Genomic DNA, 21,536 nt, shown 5'->3' on the forward strand with positions numbered 1-21,536 from the left:
AAGCAAAACCTCCTTTTTTATCTCTTTTTCCTGGCAATGTAGGAGACAGAGAGGTGTGAGGGCTGTCGCTGACTCTATTTGTATCATGAGACTTGCCAGTGATGAAGCACTGTAAGCCCTGGTCCTACCTTGTCTCAGTCTAGTAGCAACAGAAGTCATTATTCTTTAGGAAAAGCACAATAGCTCCCTGTCATTGACCTCCAGGCACGCAGAAAGTCCTGCTTTCCACCATGGAATGTCTTCCTTTCTGTTCTTAAAACACGACAACTTCTGCACTGATATTCTGGGGAAAGAATGAATCAAGATATTAGTGGATTTTATGCACTTACCTTAGCAACAGTGGCTTTAGCTAGAATATATTATTGTTTAGTAAATGTTCTTTCTTATTCTGAAGAAGGTCACCTTGCAGAGGTAAATGTTGCCTTACACTAGGCAAGGAAAAATAGAAGCTGGCTAAAAGTCTTCTGTGCTGCAGACTTCCTAGGTGAAATATCCCTTTAAATCTTCAGAGGTTTAAGAACTATAAGGCAAACGAACTAGCAACTCTCTGTTCATCATGAATCTTGATGTGGTACCATTTTAATCAAGGTGATAATTTGATAGCCTATGAAATAAGAATGGGGGAAAGATAAACTAGAAAAGTTCGTGTTGAATAAGTTCACCTTCAAAATTTTGTGTTTCTTTATAGTATTTTATAGTCTCCATATTTTACTATGGAATATAAATCAAACTACACAGAATTTAAGAAAGAAAATGGATATGTATCTCACTCTATCAAAAGGAAAATACTTAACAACATCTTGATGAAATGAAAAAATGAGAATGACTCTTTTTATTTAGTTCCTATCAAATTTTTCACTGCAAGGAGTGAGTTCCTCTACAGCATTTAAGGAAAATGACTGTTGTCTCTCAACACATCGTTAGTTGCTCAGAGGCAGTGGAGCAGTCGGTGCCTTGCTTCTGAATAACCCACACTGAGACTTTCTCCTGGCTGTGGGGTTTGAGCACTTACCAGGCCACTGCAGAGCATCCCCTGTGCTATTCTATCACACCTGTTAAGTTTTTCAGTGTCCCATAAAACCCTTTTATTTTCTTTTCTCTGAAAGCCATATAATTTAACTTTTGAATGTAATTCTTGTATTTCACTTTCTTACCTTTCCTGTGGAACTATGGACAGTATTACCCACAGTGTTGAAAATCCTTCTATTCTAAAGATTTTCAGCTTCCCCAAAAAAACAAATTCTAATAAAACAATTTCAGATTATTCATTTTATGTTGAAACAGGGCAACATTTCACTGTGACAAAAAAGAATCTGTTTCATAACATTTTTCCTTCTTCTCTGAGGAAGATACAAATGCAACAGTCTGATATGACAGGCTGAGACCACACTTCCTCTTTGCAGAAGTTCAGCGTGCCCGTCAGTCTCCCTGTGCCTATAGCTATATGAATGCTTTACCTTCTTCAGCAAAGCCCCATGGTCAGCCAGCATCCTGCGCTCAGCATTCAGCTCCAGACAGATGTGCAGGATATTAATCATGTCAGTGTTTTACCTGCTGGTGTCCTCACCTTTTCTGGAGAAAGCAAAGGTCTTCTCTGAAATAGAATACTTTAAAGAGGATATTAATTTGGGTTGAATCCTCCTCATTTTGTGCTAGAATGCAAGCTAAAAACTCTGCTGAAGCCAATGGAATTATGTTACCAAAAAGCAGAGCCTTCACCCCCTAGAAGAGAGGAGCTTTTCTTTTTTTTTCCCCTTCATTTAAGAACAAAACATCTTTATTAAAATTGAGCTGTCATACTAAGCTGCCTGAAATATTAAAGACATTAAATTAAGGATATATATATTCTATGTAAATGATACACTTTGGATTCTTTTTCAGCCAAACTGAAACCATCGTGATGGCAGCTTAGTAATTTCATATAAATAGTAATTAACTAATGTTAAAATTGCTCCTGATAATTGCTGATTTCTTTCAGCCCCTTACTAGTACAGTTATGAATACATGAAAATACCCAGTTTTGATTTCTTATTTTAAGTAAGTTTCTGTTTGCTGGTGCTACAGTGGAAAGCATGAAAATGTCTTTCAAATGCTTATACCTAAGGGCCTAAAAAGTTTACATAAAAAAATAAAAAGAAAGGAAAAGAGATGAAAAAGAAAAAAGAGAAAAGAAAAAGAAAAACAACTCACACTATTAGAGACAAACTGATAATATTTTGGAAGCCAGTTCACGCTATCTGAACCTTTGAGGCTGCTGTTAGTCCCACTTCACAAGGGATACCTCTGGAGCAGCAAGCGATGAACGGGAGTGAAGGAGGGAGCCCTTCTTGAAAACCAGCCTGAAAGTGCAGGGCCGCCTTCATCAACCCGCTTGTCTCCATCGCCACATAATGTATGAAAATCTTTTTTTTATTTTTTTTTAATTTTTATTCTTTTTTTTTACTAGGGTATTTTTCTAGATTTTGGGGGGTGATAACCTCCAGAGTTCAACAGTCAATTAGCAAGTGACTGCTTTTTAAGATATTTATGAGATATAAATGAAAGATAATTACTTTCATGCTTGTTAGTATATGTAAGAAATAAAAGGATAGTATAGACAGTACATATGCTTTCTGCAGAGAAACATTCTCCTTTTAATTATTCTACAGATAATACAGCTTTACACATAAATATATAGATTAGCAGATGTACAAAGTAAACAGAAGTTAAAAAAAAATCCCATCATGTACACATGCTGTTATGCTTCTTTCCACACTTTGGCATGAAGAAAGACTATTACTGGAAGATTCTAAGAGTAAAAGAAATTAACACAAGTAATGGTTGACTGCTTACTTTCTATGGGGATTATGTACCTTTTATTAAAATGAGCTGAAAGACTTCTCATTACTTAATACTAATTTTTATATCTCCTTTGCCCTGCTGTGTTGGTGTATTGTAGTTTTGCTGCCATCAGAGATATAAAGAGCAACGATAAGGGTAGGTTCTCTTAGTGTTTACATTACCCTTTTTACAAACTTCCTTAGTGCAGAGCTGTAGTAGATAAGGCAAACCTGCCACTCGTATTATAGACTCAGCCCTGTCCTCAGTAAGCATGAGATACTAAGGGACAATTATTGCAGAATGGTCTAAATTCATCTCTGTCAGTGAAACACCCTGTCACTCAGTAATATTACATTCTGGTAAGATCACTTTTTTTTTTTTTTTTTTTTTTTTTTTCCCAGAAATACTAGCTGGAATGCGCAGAACATGATTTTCCTATATATACAGAATCAAAAAAATATTGCAGGTGACCTGCATAGAGGAGAAAAAGATTTATTAAAGCACTTTGTGTAATGCCTCATAAAACCTTAATACCTCAAAAATTAATTTCAATCGGAATAGCAATAAACAGTATTGTAGAGTACAAAAACTATCTGAATATCCATAAATATAGGTTAACGTTAAACATCAAAGTTCTGATTTGTGGGCAAAAGTATTAAAGAGCCTGGCAACAGATCAAATTTTGTTTAAAATTTCTCTGTCAGACCTGGGAGTAGAAGGAAAACATGATGCTAATAGAAGGACATTTGAGAAATAAAACCAAGGTGTCTGGGGAAATTAGTATTGTGATATCAAAAAACAGTACAGGTTAAGGAAATAAAAGACTCATACCTCTGAGTAAGATTGTTGTAGATAAAAACATGAAAGAAGGAGAAATAAGGAAAGCAAATACATCAGAGAAGGTGAAGCTGATGCTGATTTCCCACTGTCGCAGCTCTGGCCAGCATGGCTTTCCCCACCAAGCCGCAGGCAACAGCTCCCTCCCTGGAGCAGCTCTTGACCCTAAACTAGTGCAAGCAGTATTGAGCAGCTACAGCTTGTTCACTAAATTATTGCAGTAAATAACAAAAAATAAAAATTGGCATTACTCTAAAGATAGATAAGGCTGTGTCCTCATTTCGGTTTTGAAATCCTATTTTAAGTAAGAAAGAACAACAGACAATGAGACATCCAGGGCCAATTCACAGGTCTAACACTTGTACTCTCTATGACCTCATGAAAAGACTTAACTCCTCAGGTCTTCCCTTTTCCCATTAGTGAAGTCTTTTACAACAAGACAGCTGAAGTGTTTTAGAGGATTGTCCTAATAACTGTGCTGTATTAAATAGTCTGATCTTAAAATTAGCCTACTACCTTTAAATCTTCACATGCCCCATGAAATGGCAGGACAGCTCATTCCAGGTGAGGTTATACATGGTGAGTATGGTAGAACCATTGGAGTCACACTAGTTTATAAAGTTGAGAAGCAAATTTTGTGCTGACTTGCTAATACTGACTACTTAAATTAAGTGATGATACCTCTGCTGCAGAGACAGCTCTTATGACTCTGATTAGTCCAAAAGGGTGTCTAAAGCGAAATTTCATCAGGATTTAGATCCCTTAATCCATGTGTCATTGTTCTTTAAAGCACTTGACATGTGACAGCTGTAGGCAACCATGTATTTACAGGACTCTATCCAGTATAAAGACACCTGAAGTGAATACACTGGAAACTGGTTAGAGCAAATAGTGCATATTTTTTGCATTGCTTGAACTGTCAGTTTGGAGGGGAGTGATGCCCCATGCAGAAGTGCTGCTGCTCACTTCAGGAGCGACTGCGGCACAGAGCAAGCACATGAGGCATCATATCGACTTCCAAAGCTGCGACCGCAGCGGCACTATCAAAGCAATAATTTGTGGAGGCACTCTCAATCCAAGAATGCCATCTTGTGGATTGGGTTTGCAAAAGAAAAGTTTAAAATACAGCCTTGCTGTGCTGTGATCCCTGAGGAAGACAAATTTTTGCATCGCCCATTTATTGCCTTCAAAAAAAAAATTTTTTTTTAAGACTCTTTAAGGAACCCTTAAGAGTAAAGTAGGGACGTTAGGTACTTCTGACATTAGAGACATTGCAATTTACAAAAAAATTAATAATATCTAATAATAAATATGACCGCAATGCTTTACAATTATAGAGAGCAGTTTTATGTGCAAGAATTTTCAATTTAATGGTTTATTAATTCACACATAAAAATTAAATTAAATACTTTAGAGAGTGGCTTGATAAAGAAATCTGCTCTCACAGCAGACATAACAGCAAAGCAGCTGGAGTACAAGAAAACGTTCTCCTATCCACTTACACATATGAGCGTGGTTTCTTTGGAAAGATTAGCAAATATAAGTATTTTATTTATTCAACATTTTGATCTAAATATTTTAACATATCTACATCCTAAACGTATTCTAGAAAGCTCACGAAAAGTGTGTGCAAAGAAAATAAGGGAAAATTTTAAGCATCACTAGCTGGTTTGGGTAGCATGTATCTGATATATATACCTCATGCATTGCTGTATGCAGGATATACTTAATTTTCTTGCTGTCACCCTTTCTCAGACTGCCTGTTCTGCAAGTGCACTGTCCTTCCGTAGCCTTATTGCTGGGCTTGGGAAACTCAGGCAATCAGAAGCTGCCAGCAGAAGGGCACATCTGGAGAATGCAGGTTCATTATGGGGAACTACGAGCCTCACTCCCTGCTCTGTCATCTACCATCAAGGAGACTATTTCATCCAAAGATAAAAGCTCAGAGCATTGTTTCATGTTTGCTCAGGCCCAGCAGCATGCACGGCTCCTTCTTTGTACTGTTAATATAAAGAGACCTCAAAATGCCCAAATTCATTTCAGAACCCAATCAGCGTGTGATGAAAGGGCTCCTTGATCAGTATTAACAAAATACGGATGATACACTATATAGTGTATCAACCCCGGAGTGTCAACCCGGGACGTTCCTAAGGACATTCTGTTTTTGTTTAAACATTTAGCACTTTTTTATTTCAGAGTGGCAACTTACAAACAATAACATGAATTTGAAACTTAATCATATAGCAATAATGTAGTAATAATGATTAATATCAATCTGATATGCATTTCACTTACCAGTCCTTTTTTGGGGGGAAACTTTTTTAAAAAATATTTTACAAGGTACTATGCTCCTGAGAAACACAAGAACATAGATCTATTCTAATAAAAATGGTGGACCAGGTGTTTGAAAGAAATTTGTAAAGAATCCTTCTGTGAAACACAATAAATAACTCCTCAGTCAAATCCATATGATTGACTCAGGAAAATGAAGGCAGAAATTAGACCTCTGAAAAATAACCTGCAAATGTTAGAAGTTTAATCTAGGACGAGGATACATTTTGGGTGGTCTTTACTCCTTTGAAAAAAAATCAAACACCAATAGAAGAGTTTTATATGTATGTGTCCTGCTCAATAAAAGCATATACCTGAAGTATTTTACCTTTCAGACAATAGCTAAACTCCTCTAGACTGAAATCAATAAAACTGATAAGGTTGTGCACAGTTACAGCTTTTCAGGGCTAACATATTTTATTCATGCAAATTGATTTTTTTAACAACTGATTTTAGCACTAATTAGAATCTTGCATTTACAGGGAATGATTTTGGTCTATCAAAGCAATGGAGATTTCTTGGGAATTTCTGTATGCACAAATTAATCACCTGCTGGTCCATACATTTACTGCAGCCATGAGCTGAAATTTGCTCAAAAAATTCCTCGATTAAAAAGTGACAGCCGTTGCTCTGAAATTTACTTTTTTTGAAAGAAGATAATATTGGTTAGATTCCTGTAGTTTAATATATCCTCAGTGTATACAAGCACACTGTACTAACATCATGCAGAAACCAACAGAACAAATTCTTTTTGTAAACCAGCTTTAAATTTTAGTGGTTTTAAAACAGACTTGAAACACAATCTTGCTATGCTTCATTTATAGAACCAAATGTTGTGGTGTGTCCACACATACCTACAACGAGTCACATTTTCAGTGTCACTCTCATGATATGCTGAAAAATTAAGCCTAAATGGTTTTGCACCTGCATTCAACACCTGTGCAAGTAGATATTCTTGGTGGACATATGGGAATAATCTTAAAATGGGCTACAAAATGAGCCTTGGCATTATTTCCTGCAGGTATATCATGTTATGGGAATTCTCCGTGACCCAAACATGAACTAACTCACTTTGAACCAATTCCCTTCACAGTGCAGTGGTATCAGATATGTTTCCACAGAAAACTGGAGAAATTGGCCTGTGCTCACAGATCCCGTTCCTGATTTAAAGGAAAAGCTGGAAAAGAAACTGTTGCAGTTCCTTGTGCTGGGCTGCCCGAAAGCACAAGGTTGGATTACAAGCTTAGCCTGGCAGCACAAGCAACTAGGCAGCTGTGGAGAAACCTTCTGAGACAGAGGGATTCTCCATGCCCTGGGGAATGCGCTGCAGGGCACAGAGGTTTTGGTGGAGTTTAGTTATAGGGATATCCACATCACACACAGGAACTTTACTGCTGACCTCTTGTCCAGAATAAGGAGAGAACCTTCCAGATCTTATTTTTGGACAGGAGGCTAACAGGAGTTAATCACCTGTCTTTAAGGATATTTGGGACCAGGTCTGTATGACCTTCATGATATTTTAGATTTGTTTCAACAGACACTTCCTGCCTAAGCAAAACTGTGGCATTATCCACCACAGAAAGGGACTGCAGCATAAAGAGCAGTCATTCATGGGAGGGAAGAAAACAGATAAAACAAATTAAAAATAAATACAAAAATAAAAATGGCTCAATAACTATACAACCCAAAGCTCTCAATATTCCTGAGTTTTCATTTAAATAATATTTGGTGCTTTCTCTAAGGAAAGATTGAGTGAAATTAAGGCCAGCATGTTCATTAAAATATTAAAAAAGAATTTGAATATGAAAAAGTTAAACAAGACTAAGTTTTGGAAAAAAAGCACAAACAATTACCCTTGGGTTTAGGAGGTTTCTTAGATCTTAACATCTGTGTTTTTTGAAAATAGATATTTGATTAGATTTTGGTGACATCTAAACTAGCTTTTGAGGACATTTTGTCTCTCCTTTGCCCATAAGCCTCCAGAGTTTCAGGGCACATATTGGACCAATGAACATTAAAAATCATAGAATCAAATAAGGATCAAATAAGAATCAAATACGGATATAAAATCCGTACTAATGGATTCCATAATAATCTTCTATTAAAATTATAATAAAATGCACCACACTGTCATAGTAGAACAAAGATATTCTTAAAGTTTCAACTATTCTATTAATTTCAAAGTTATCGCCTCTGCCATTTGTGAAGTTATTTTAAATGCCAGTAATGTTAATTATTTCACAATTCAAAGACTGTGAGAAATGCAATGAAGTTCATTGTAAATACTTACATCAGTATTCTAAACATGGATAATGTTACACGCATGAAAATATTGTTCAAATTGAAATATATTAGTGTCTAACAGGTCAGGTGAAATCTCAAGCATGAGTAAGTGCAATTTCAACAAACTAATTTAGCTTAGCATTTTTCAATTTTACAAATACAAGCAAAGAAAAAAGAAAAAGATAAGAAAATTACTTGTTTGTGTTACTGTCTACAAATAATTGAAATGGAAGTGTCTTTTTTATAGCGTTAAAGAGCTTGCTGCCCATGTTTAGTTTTAACTCACTCACTCTAACTCACTCAAATAAAAATGTAAAAATGTTTCACCTCACATATAAAAAGTTTCATCACAATAAAATTTAAATATAAAGATAATGAAAGCATATTGAACTATTACTACACATACACACACAAAAATCATTAAATATTGCTCAGTTAGAAATTTCAAGAATCTGCTGTTCACATTTGATTCTCCAATTCACAGCATGTAAAATTAGAAGCCAACTCTACTTTGTAGTTTTGCTGGATTGTTGGAAGTCTCGACAAACCCCCAGACTGCTTCCAGGGGAAGAGCCTGCTTCACACTACATGAAGCTTCCAGTAAGATGGAGTTAGCAGGGCTTGGGCTGTTGCTTTGTCCTGTTGGGAAAACTAAGAGGAAGAAAACGACAGGAATAACTGCAAAAAAAGTAACATCTTGAAAAGAAAATAGTATTTGGACCTTTCTGGAATCAAATGTTCCTCATCAGGTTGTCATTAAAAGTTTATGTGGTGACTGTATATAGTTTTCTTCTGTGCATTTATATGAGTCAGGATCCTGTAATGAGACCCATCCTGTAATCCTGAACCTATGTTGGGTTCAGTTACACCTATCACACTGCAAGAGGAGGACCACAGTCTCCAACCTAACTAAAAGCATCAAAATACTGCAAAAAAGGTCTGATGTGCGTAAAAACCTTACTGAAGAATAAAATGGTTAACAGTTATTGGTAGATTTCGTGTGTAGTCTCATGTGGAACATTTGGTACACATTTCCCCCACACCCCCAAAAATCTTGCATGGATTAATTTGGTGTATATCTTCAGGATATCTGAAACTGTCACTTGCTCTGTTTCCTTTGAAGTAGGAATGATTTTACATTACCTAATTCTGTAGCCTTGAGACACCAGTTGGTTATTTAGATATGAAAGGGAAGCCACCTCTTTTAGAGACTTCAAGATAAAAAGAGTAACTGATCAACCTTTGACAGTTGTTGTCACTTTGAAGACTTCATTAACAACAAAAGAATAACTATCTTAAAATATCTGCTTTAACATCAGATTCCTTTAAATCGCTGGTCATACATACTGCAAAATGATGGATTTGCAATTTGATCCAAAGACCAGTGAACACTCTTTTAATAGTAAAGCCACTTACCAATTTCAGCAGATTTAAGATGAAAGTCCAGCTAAAATATTTTGATATGTCAAACAGCAGATGATCAATTGGCAGGCAGAGCCAAATTAATGATCAGGAATCAGGAAAAGTATGAAGTTAGTTTTACCTTTCCTGTGTCTTCTGGACACAAGGAAATAATAGCATTCTGTAAATGGTCTTAATGAGGTATTGTGAAAATGTAAAAAAATCCCCAAAATATGCTAACTCCAGTGAGTGAGTGATCTAGCACTGATGAAAATATGGCATTTAATGTAACGGCTTTAGGAAATATGGCTAGGTACCTGGATATAACATGATAGTTGAAATTATATATATAAAAAAAAACAATGAAAACAAACAAAAAAACACATTTTTTTCAAATACACATATTTAGTCCTTATATAAGTAGATAAGATCCAAATCTTTAATCTGAGGTAAAAGTTACACAGCATATGCATTGATGAGATCTCCCTCAGTGTTATCTCTTCCATGCTGAAGAGTCTCATCTCTCTCAGGCTTTCCTCATAGAAGAGATGCTCCAGTTCATCAATTAGTTCATCATCTTAGAAGCCATTCATCGGATTCAGCCCAGTAGGTCCATGTCTCTCTGAAAGCCCAGAACTGGACACAGGACTCCAGGTGTGGCCTCCTCAGGCTGATCAGGGCGGGAGCATCACGTCGCTGGGTGTGCTGACAATGCTGTGCCTAATGCACCCCAGGATACCAATGGCCTTGGCCACAAGGTTGCACTGCTGCCTCGTTGTCAACTTATCCCCCAAGGATCTTGGATCCACCCAAGGATCCTTCTTTGGATCCTGCTGAGGGTGCACTCTGTCATGTCACCGATGAGAAAGTCGAACAAGACTGACCTCTGGTAGGCATTGCTAGCTGCAGGCCTTCAACTGGACTTTGCACCACTGAGCACAACCCTCTGAGCTTTGCTTTTTTAGCCGATACTCAATCCATCTCACTGTCTGCTCATCTATCCTGCACTTCCTAAGCTTGCTTATGAGGACGTTAAAGGAGACGACATCAAAAACCCTGCTGAAGTGAAAGCAGACAGCAGCCCATCTATTCACCTAGCCATCCTATCATAGGAGGCTAACAGATTAAGTAAGCATGATTTCCCCCTGGTGAATCCATGTGACTACTCCAAATCACCTTCTTGTCCTTCATATGCTCAGAAATAGTGTCTAGGATAAACTACTCTATCACTTTTCCAGGGTCTGAGGCACCTCTCCTGGTCACCATAACCTTTCAAAGATAATTGAGAACGGTCTTGAAATGACATCTGCCAGCTCCCTCAGCACTTGCAGGTGTGTCCCATCAAGGTCCAAATTTCCTTTAGTTTTTAACTCCTCAGACTCTATAAAACATACAGGAAACAAAAAATACTGCTAGTATCTACATTACATGTTTGCCCTAAGCCCAAGCTTTTCACTTCAAAAGCTTCAAAATCTAGACCATTAGTTCCTTAGCTCACCTTCAGCATGGAGTTACTCAGGAGGCCGCAAAGAGATGGCAGCCCTTCCTGTCAGGCTTTACACCCTCCAGTATACAATACGACACATAAATATATAGGCTGAAAAATAAAAACTGATAGCACTTAGACTTTTTTGTTTTGTTCTGCTAACTGACAGGAGAACTTGCCTGGGTGAGTATTCCTCTCTCATTCCAAAGCACAGTTACACAAATTAGCTTAAATCATCATGGTAGGCTACCTTGTTGAATGAGAAAGATCTTTCTTACTGCTGCTGATGACATTATCCTGCTTTAATAAGTTATTACTCCTGGGAAGAGTCTGAACTTATAACCTCTTACATCTTAAGTTTGTTCCCTAACGTACAGAGTAAGTCTCTGTAGAAATACCTTAACATTTGCTGAAGTGGAGCAACTCTACCAAAAAGAACTCCAAAAACAAACAGAGAGAAAAAAAAAGACCCACTAAATAGTTTGACGGCACTGCAATCAAAGACTGTGGTGAAAATATTTGCATTACATGCACCACATCTGGGTTCAAATTGTTCAAATTCCTCGGGCTCAAATTCAAGTAGGCAGGGAGATCATCTCTGATATCCATCCCAAGTGATTGCTGATAGCTTGCTGGGATCACTAGAATTGCTTCCTTAACGGGTTAACAAAAAAGCCTTTGACCTCAGAATATTCATTTAGAAAAACAGTATTAAAATTTCTCCATTTCATGAAGTTTGAGGGTTCAATAAACTGATCTTTTCTGATGAAAATCTTTTAAATGGAAAAGTGGCCAACCTGTTATGCCATAAAGACTTGTTATTTACAGAGTTTTTCAGTATCTTCCCTAGAGCACAAGTCAGGATTGTAATTCTGTCACATCCTAGGGCTTCCCAATCTTCTAGATAGTTAACTTTCATAATTCAGTAGTCTTAAGAAATTATCTGCCTTCTCTGCCCAAAGCCTATTGACTTTGCTATTCTTATATGATCCTTAGACATCATTAACAGCAAGTCAACTTTGCATTATCACTTGCAGTTGAAGGACACAGCAAACTGCATCTCATTTCTATATACATGAATTAAACAATTGCAGATAGTTATAAATTGAGCAAAAGGTTCTTTTGATTAAAAAAGCTATACTTTTTGTACTTTTGACAACTATGCCATAATCTACAAAAAGGTATTAATAAGAAAAGCATTAATTTACTGACACATTTTCACATGGATCTGTTCCTTTTTGCAGGGTGCAGACATATTTACTAAATAATAAATGTTTTCATTATTTTTAAATTATTTCCATATATTTAATCTGTTTGAGCTTTCAGTCATATTGTCTGCAAATGAGCATCTTCCCTGGTTTGTATGCATTGGAAATCTGTGTTATTTTTAAAGAAGTAATACAAGAAGCCCAGCTGAACTGCTACTTACTAGTTTCTTATTTGGTCTTTATTTTCATGCACTTGTCAGTGTGTTTTATCTGAACAAGATCTAGTTAACCCGTTTCTTGAGCACCTTCTTGCTCTCACATTATGCTATGGCAAAAGTCCTATTCTGAATATGTCTCTGATGTGAAGATGAGGATGTTTGTTTGAGTTGAGGGAGCAGATAGTCATAACACATCAACCTTCATCTTCAGGACAAGGAAATATAAAACCAGCAGGAATGGGAGCAGCCTGATAGCAGCTCTGCTTTAGCAGGTATAGATCCCCTAGAAGCACCCTATAGGCTGAAAGGAGACTCAGCTTCCTTCCAGCAGGTCCCTTATTTCCTGCATTATCGTCAAAGAGGATGTTACAATTCCTCTGCCTCCTAAATGGAGCTCTTACATATATTTGGATCACTTAATCTCTAAACTTTATTTAACTATATAGTTTAATATCAGGCATTTTATATCAGGTATTTTATCCTAAATCTCTAGATCTGAGAAAAATCAGTTCCTGAAAGTATTAGTCTCTTACATCTGAGACCTCTTTAGCTAAGTTCGCACGCACTTAATTAATAAAAATGAGCTCTGTTTATTAAATGTATTTAAGCAGTTTATAATTTAATAGCATTTTCACAATGAGCTGGTATTAATGAGGAATGTGACATCTAAATTACAGCTAAACCACCATAAGGGCATGGGGGAGGGTGAAGAAGGAACCCAAAGTGACAGAATGGGAATGCAGGCACCAGAAGTCCAGTAAGCAATAGTACAAGGAACTGAGCAAAGCTGAAGAAATACCTTTCCTTTTAGAGTTTGTTCCTTCATGTATCTATGTTCGTACACACCACACATGATGAGCACATGATACTTGATTAATTCATACCACCTGATGCGAGGATGGAATCATTACAATCACTGAGTTTTTCCCCAGCCTACATACACAACCCATAGGTGGTTCCACCTGGGCTGTCAGCCACAGGCAGCATTAACAGGTTGTTGCAGTTTTGTACGTGGCTCAACTATATCGTTTCTATTAGCAGGCTACTGCTGTTCCTTACCATCCTTTAAGATAAAGTTTCTCCCCAATGTTCAAAAGCAAGCTTTCCTCCAAGAAGAGTCTTCTACTTTTACCAGCACTGATCGATGCAAATAGTTTTGCAATGCAATTAGCGAAACTAAGCAATACATTACTTTTCTTAGGTTCTAAATCTGTTTTCCCTCCTATATCACTGTACACATTAAGTGTACACTATTGTACACATTAAATGTGCACATTTAATTAACGCTTTAGTGCTAGCATTAAATAAAAGGCAAGACCTAACATGAACTGCAGACTGTGCCAGCACTAGTTTTAGAAAGACAGGTAATAAAACAGCCTGGTGAAGTTCATTAACTATATGTAGGTCTTGGGCTGATGTAATACATCACTGTCAACTTTAGTAACCTTGCAAATAAAAGTGTCAGACTAGAAAAGATTAATGAAAACACTGTGTTAAATACAAAACAAGCGCAGTGTTCTCAAAGCCAAAAATTTTTATTGTCGAGATGCTAAAATAGTAATGGTTTATTTTTGTGCAAGTAGTTTACATGAAGCACAAAAGATTTGACGGACACTTTGAGCTATTGCAGTAATAAGGAAGCACCGTGAGCAGGGCTCCTGTCATACAAGGTTCCAGGGGAAATGTCATGCGACTACCAAGGCTGCTCTTGTCATTGACCTTTCTTATTTTATTCTGGCTTTAAATTGAGAGCCGCCTGTGCTCATTTTCTATGCAACCTATTATTCCTTGCCTAGAAATTAGATCTTTTTATAAAATAAGGATGCTAGAACTTTTCAGTTCTGCTTGTCAAATTCAGCTCTATTTGGCTGATTTTTGTAGATTATTTCTGGCTAACAGATATAGCTAATCGCTGATAAATTAAGCAATTCAGCAACATCTCTAACAGTTCCCTTCTACTGCTTATTTTGAAGCATTTTCCATTTTATTCCAAAATATTTTTCAATAATTAACATGAATTATACTGGTTTCTTATTTTAGACAGACTATCATCATCCCTAATTGGTTAGAGCTTTTCTTTTTTTTTTTTTTTAAACCTATTAATGATAAACATGGCATGAACATCACCATCACCTCCACCCGTGGAAGAAGGTAATGCATTATGAAGTAACTAATAATGTGACTTTCTAAGACAAGGTTTTAGGAGCAAGCGCCCAGTATGTTTGCTTTTCTCACTTTTGGGACTATTACATCTGATGATTTATTCCAAGTATATATTTTGATGCATGAGTTAGGGTGGGAAATTCATAGAGAGAAAATTCTTTATTAGAGAAACTTATTAAAAACAGCTAAAAAGCTATAAACAAGTCATAGTCACCCCTCACGGGGCTCTTAACAGCTAGGACATACCACCACCATGGCTGAAGAGACCTTCTGGGCCATCAAGGACAGGCACTTGTTAGTGCAAGCAATTGAGCTACACAATCTCTTCCAGAAAATAACCAAGCTCACTTTTTTGTTGCTTTGCCCAGTTAAACTTTATTGCCCATTTGCCTCTAACCTATTGCTTCAGTGGCTATATGTCAAATCAGCTGTCAAAACCCTCTTGCTTCCTTTGCCCATGTGTTAGTGCACTTCGTGAATCACAGGGCTGCAGAGCAGAACACGATGATTATCCAAACCCCAGGACATTACTTCTTCTCTGTAACATGTTGTGATTTTAGAGGTTTTCATGCATCCTAAAAGGCTTTTGCTCACTGACATATTCTTAACGAAAGGGAAACAGCTAAGGATGGACAGGTTTTGTTTATAGAGTAAAAACCAGAATCGCTGTAAAAGGAAAGCTTGCAATAAATAATGCTGTACCAATTATTTAGTTTCAAAGCAGTGTTAGTTTTACAGGTTAAGATGAGCTTATTACTTTTATTTTAACATTTTGAAATGATGCATAAAAGTGTGCTAAAGAGAAGTCTAAGCAGCAGCACTTCTGGGATACCACTGTAACCTTTAAGTCTGTTTTTAAATAAGTCCTAAGAAAAGATCAGATGTGATAAGGGAATAAAAAAAGTCCAAGTTTAATAGAATATGAGGCCTAGCAGACTGAACATTGCAATGTGCTTTAGGAAACACAAGCTTCTTGATCCATTTTGGAATACCATTTCACTTGCTGTGGCTCTCTTTCCCCATCTGTAAAATGCAAACAACAGTATTGATTTGTTCTGGAAAACATGCTGACATATTAAAATATTACAAAAAATGCTTGCAATAGTATGCAAATCTGTTACTATATACAGACTATGCAGCCAACATCAAGCAGCAAAAAATAACATGATACATTAATTTCTCATGAGGCTTTAGTCTTACTGCCCCATCCCCATTTATCCCTTATAATTTAAACTAACTTGGAATGTTACAATATCCTTGCAAATTATGCACATTAGAAAATGAGAATCTTAACACATTTCAGTGATTTGACACAATCACCTCTTTACTGTAACTAAAACACACAGACATGAAGGACCTCAGCTCAGAGTACAAGAAACACGCTGCACCTTAATAAGACAGACATTAAATTCATTTTTTTTTTTACATGTCTGTCACTAGCAGACTTATTCTGTTTCATGGAATTAAGTAAAACATTGACCACGAACTTACTACGTGTCTCCAAATTACCTTTCCTTATTCCAGTGACATGCACTGCTAATTTCCCACTGTGGGCTGAATAGCAATCTTCAAAGGCATGATTTGTAAATTTGATGGATTCTCTCTAGGAGAATGCAAAAGACCTCTCTTGTTAAAATATGTATGGATGGCACACGAAATGCAAAGAAGCAGAGGCTCCGTAGTCTTGAATCCCAACTACAACAAAAAGATTTTGAAAAGGAGTCTATTCTGACTCAGATTAATTTATCAAAAGAGTAAGATCTGAGAATGTCTAAGAAGAATGAAAACATCTTGGATAGTTTCATTTAAGAGACGCCTTTACGGCTTCTCTTGGATGAAAGCATTTACCTTTTTCCACAAAACACCCAAAGAATTTGTATGTAGGCTGTCTTCAAGAAGCCAAACAGAGCACTAGTAGATTCTACAGAACTTCAGATAAACATTACCTATTAAATAAAAAGAATAAGACTGTAATTTACATATATATACACACACATCTCAACAATCTTACGGAAATCAAAATACACCAAAGACAAACAGAGGATTTTAAAGAGATCTTATTCATTAGGTCTACTGAATGATTTTAGACTTAAAAAAAGGGAAATGGGAAATCAGGACAAAAACATATATAAGAAAAACTAAGAGAAAAAGATCTCAAATAACCTGAATTGCAGATGTTGAGATCTTGCACTTCTTCCCCCACTCCCCAGACTAACAGAGACATAAAGGTTTCATAGCAGTTTCTATCATATAGGCAGTGAAAAAAGCTTAATATAGTAAACAGATTAAAATAAATTTAAAGTCTCCTCCCAAACACCAAATTATATAAAGTTTTTAGAAAGCTTTTTGCTTTTAACATTTTGAATTTATTCCAAAAGAGTAATTTAAGCTTCAAAAACTTTCATGAGTTTCAATTCATTACTTTTCTACCTCATCAGAGAAGCTCTAGGGGAAATGAACCTTTCCAGAACAGATAAAATAGGTAAGTCATTATAACTGAATGATGTTACATAAAAATGTACACAAGATAACCAAAAGCTGTTAAGGAAAATGTGGACAGTAAATCTTACCTCCATTTGCATTCCACTTGCATTTCTGGGAGAAACTCACAGAAAAGTGCTTTCCTTACACTGATAACGATATTCACCCGCATAACCACACAAAGAACTAATTTTGATTCCCCTGTGAATATTCTAGAGATAACCTTTCTTTGCCACCTTGCAGGACAGAGGGGTTGTCTCATCTCTCACCTTCATCTCCAAGCTTGAATTTTGCCATCAGTTACTATGTACTTGACTTGCATGATGCTACTGACAGGACCCAACTCACTCTGTCTGTGACATTATGAATTAACACATAGCACCACACCACACATCTGAGAAGAAACTAACAGCCAAATAAAATTCAAGGTAAAAAACTACTTGTCTGCCACAAGAAATGAGAGATTTGAAGTGAGACTGTCAGAAAATAGGAGTTCCTGTTGTACACGCTAGTTTTTCAAACAGTAAAATATAAAACAACCAAGCAAGTTCCTAAAATGCTTACTTGCCGCAAAATTCAGACCATTTCAGAGAAAGCTACTTTTAATAAAGTACAAATAGATAAGCAAAAAACAGATTATCAAAAAGTTTTAACATCAGATTTTTAAAAAGCAAATACTCAAATGCTTATTCTACAAATGTTGGCAGTGTGGGTGTGTTGCTCCCTCTAGTGTAAAAATACAAAAATCACAATAAACAGCCATTGCAAGCACCACAGAGTTATACTGGGAGGTATTGTTATTTTCCCTTCATTTTCCTCCATTCCTCCAAGAACGTAACTTTCTCCCTACAATTACTTTGCAGACAGTGTTGTACTAAGAACTTGGTCTAAAACAGAGAATATTTTGGGGTGCTTATTCACCTATCATACAGAGTTAGATTATAAATTTTGAAAATATTTGTAGATCAAGCTTACTTTTCTAAATAGATATGAAATCCTTTAAAATTAGCACTAGATAGTGACACATCAGAGAAAATGGTTTACATCTGAACATAGTCTGTCAGGCCACAGGATCATACTTGACATTTTAAGAGTCTTGGGGAAGCTGTAGCCATTGCTGCAGACACCTTCTGAGAGGGATTCCTAGTATAGTGTCCAGGCAATTTCAGTTTTAAATGCATATATAAAAGTAACATAGCCTTTCTGGTAAGTTCACATAAAAAGAATATGCACTGTGCATTTTGTAAGATGTCTAAACGGTGGCTTTTAAGCAATAAAAATTCTTTCTTGTTTGGAATTCTGTTGTATGCATGCAGATACTTGTAAGATCAAGAAAGCAAAATTGTCCTCTTCAAGAATTGATGGAGCTTCTGGAGATAAAATCCAGAAAATGAATCTTGAAGTCTCAGCCAAGTTCAAACCAAAGCTTTCGCTAAAGATGTGCTGAAGTATTTTGCACAAAATCATAGAACTGCTATTACTGGAAAACAAACAACAACAACAACAACCCCCCCAAAAAACAAACAAACAAAAACTTTACAGATAACCAAAATCATCATCATACAGGTAGTACCTCTCTATTCCAAACTGTAGTTTTACCAAGATCTGAGACATCCAAAACATTTTCACTGCTTGCCAGATGGAGGCTGAGGCTGTGAATCATCATTCAATTCCAAACTCACTAGTTTTGAGTATATTTGAGAGCCCAAGTTTGAAATATGATCCAATTTTTAGGAAAACAAGGTTCTCTTGAAAGAGACAACTGTATCAAATCGCAAGCGGTTTTAGGGTCTTCATATTGTGCAGGAAGCTCCATTCATGTCAAAGATGGGCAACGTTTACAAGGCAGATCCTCCAAGTCACTTCACGATGTTCTAATCATGTCAAACATTTTTTATTGAAGTTTTTACCCGACGTAGCAAATGTTTCTGTCACAGCACTACAACCACAGTCCTCATGAGGTACCTGCTCTCCTTACTCCCCATCAAGCTGTGTTTACCACCTAGACCAAAAAAACAATTTGCTCAATCAGCGGTGGAATTTATCTAACAAAATTTATAGACTCCACATAATCTTTGCCATTGTGACTACCCATCATCGGCAGCTGGTCTCAACTACTGTAGCCCGAGTGGAATAACCAGCACGTAGAGGTCTGAGCAAGTCAGGGCACTGCTTGCCACACGGCAACAAAAACCATCGGGCTCTCGAAATAGCAATTTTTTTTTAGCAACTCTGTTATGGAGTAAGAGTGGGAACTACAGCAAAATTTCAGGGGCTAAATTCAGGACAAAATTAACAGTTGAGAAAGAAATTTTATTTCAAGCTTCTAAGGGGGTATTACAAACAATAGAGAATAAAAACATTAAAAACTATTTAAAAAGTAATTGTCCCTTTAAAATAAAGATTCAAGCAGGTTTAACAATGAAGTATGCTATTCAATGAAGTTCTTTTTTTCTTTAAAAAAAAAGATTTAAAAAGTATTGGTTTTGCTGTATTTGCTAGTCTTTTATAAAAAAGCTGGGCATAAATACTTCGTGCATTCATATGCATTATTTGGTGTTTCATATTATATAACTTGGTACAGTATTTAAGATATCACTGCAAAAGAGTTCAAACACAGTGCATTTATAAATAATGGAGTCATTATAAATCACATTGCAAACATACCTTGCCATTTTCATTGTTACAAATTCAGTATTTCAGTGAATGTAGGAATAAAGTAGCTTCAACAATCAATATCTTGACTTTATTTTTGTTTTTAATATAAAAATGCAGTTCTGGAAACCCACCCTCGTTCTTCCCCCTGCCCAAACATAATGCTTTACTTCTTAAAAATAAAAATAAAGTACTAATTCTATATACATCACATGTACCATACAAAAATGTATCCAAAGTTTCTATTGCTACCAAAGTGTTCTAAATTAAAAGTTACATAAATCCCCTCATTGGAAACAAAAGATTACAAGTTACAAAAAAAAAAAAAAAAAAAAAAAAAAAAAAGTACACACAAACCATCAAGTTATTTTATACAATTTCCAATACATTTTTTCTCCCAAAGCAAGTTGTCTTCTCATGTGCCTGTATAAAAATGCATATCAATATATTTGTCAATTTTATTTTTCATTATAAAGCAAATTAATACATTTTCTACAATAAATAAAACACAGGGAGGCACCTATATGAACAAAAAATAAAACCCATGGGAGATGAATGGGATATGGTTTTAAAAGAAATAATGTGCTTGCAGGCTTTAAGCCATGTTTGTTTAAAACAAAAACAATCGTAAGAAGTTATTTTGGGCAACAATGGAGTGTTTTTGGTGATTTGCAAGTGATGTACATAGCATAATTTTTCTCTTGATGTCTTTCTCACAAAGTACCCTCCAAAATAATGCAATTTGCTCTCTTAAAATACATATTTGTAACTGTAAATTTACATCAATCTTAAATACGTGGTACTTTGTGCAAAGAGCAATGATTTACACAAACATTCAGAAGTCTTTTTCAGAAGCTACAGACCAAGGAAGAAATGATACAAGCAGCACCATATTGTATATGATTTAGGCAAACATATATTTGATGTCATTTTGATATTAGGCTTCAAATACACTAAACACCGTAAGCTGGAAGATGGTGCTTAGATAACTAAAGGAAAAAAAAAAAAGGCATGGAAACAAAAGCCAACTCCCTCCCCAGCAAAATTATAAAAAGAATTAAAGAACTACCTCTAAAATCAGAATAAGTTAAGTGTTGAATATACATTTATGTACAAATATGAACACTATGAACAAGACATTTTAAACAGGTTTAGTGGAAAACCCTCCAAACTACAACACGATAATATCATTAATCAATATGGCAATGGTGATTTAGGAATTGCTCGACTATTTCAAGTTTGCAGAACTCAGCCACTGAATCAACAATTAAGGGGTTGTATCTTCAATACATTCTTTTAGACAAAGAGGTTCATTAGTAGAGTTCAAGTCAGTGTATGGTATTTTTCATGCCTCAGTAGAATCTTTGTTAGTCAATATCACTGAAGTCACTGACTGGCTCTCCATGGACTCTGCTCAGATGATTCATAGCACGATCAAAAGCAATTCTTACTGCTTTACGAATGCTTGAGTTACGGCCTTCCATCATTTTTAACTTGTCTATGGTTTCATCTATTCCAAGGGGCACCATTTTGGATTTAGGAAGCCACTGCCTGCAAGAAAGAGCAAAATAATTAAGTTAAATTTCAAATAAAATGAAGGAGTTTGTCTGCAATGTTCCTTGTAAGGGGTGTTACATGTTTTTCATTTAGTGA

General features: G+C 36.0%; 1 protein-coding gene across 3 annotated transcripts in view; it reads right to left on the reverse strand.

The window, feature by feature from the left end:
- Positions 1–19,948: 19,948 nt before the first annotated feature.
- The window catches only part of BRD1 (bromodomain containing 1), a 63,957-nt gene continuing 62,369 nt past the window's right edge, over positions 19,949–21,536 (reverse strand). For all 3 annotated transcript variants that reach the window (XM_088521877.1, XM_088521879.1, XM_088521878.1), the window contains exon 13: positions 19,949–21,434. In XM_088521877.1, the coding sequence (XP_088378003.1) occupies positions 21,251–21,434 (184 nt within the window). In that variant the 3' untranslated portion in view covers positions 19,949–21,250. The remainder of the gene's footprint in view (positions 21,435–21,536) is intronic.

This window comes from Tinamus guttatus, unplaced genomic scaffold (genome assembly GCF_059628265.1).
Source record: "Tinamus guttatus ecotype Peru unplaced genomic scaffold, ASM5962826v1 Tinamus_guttatus_pri_ptg000138l, whole genome shotgun sequence".
Taxonomy (NCBI): Eukaryota; Metazoa; Chordata; class Aves; order Tinamiformes; family Tinamidae; genus Tinamus; species Tinamus guttatus.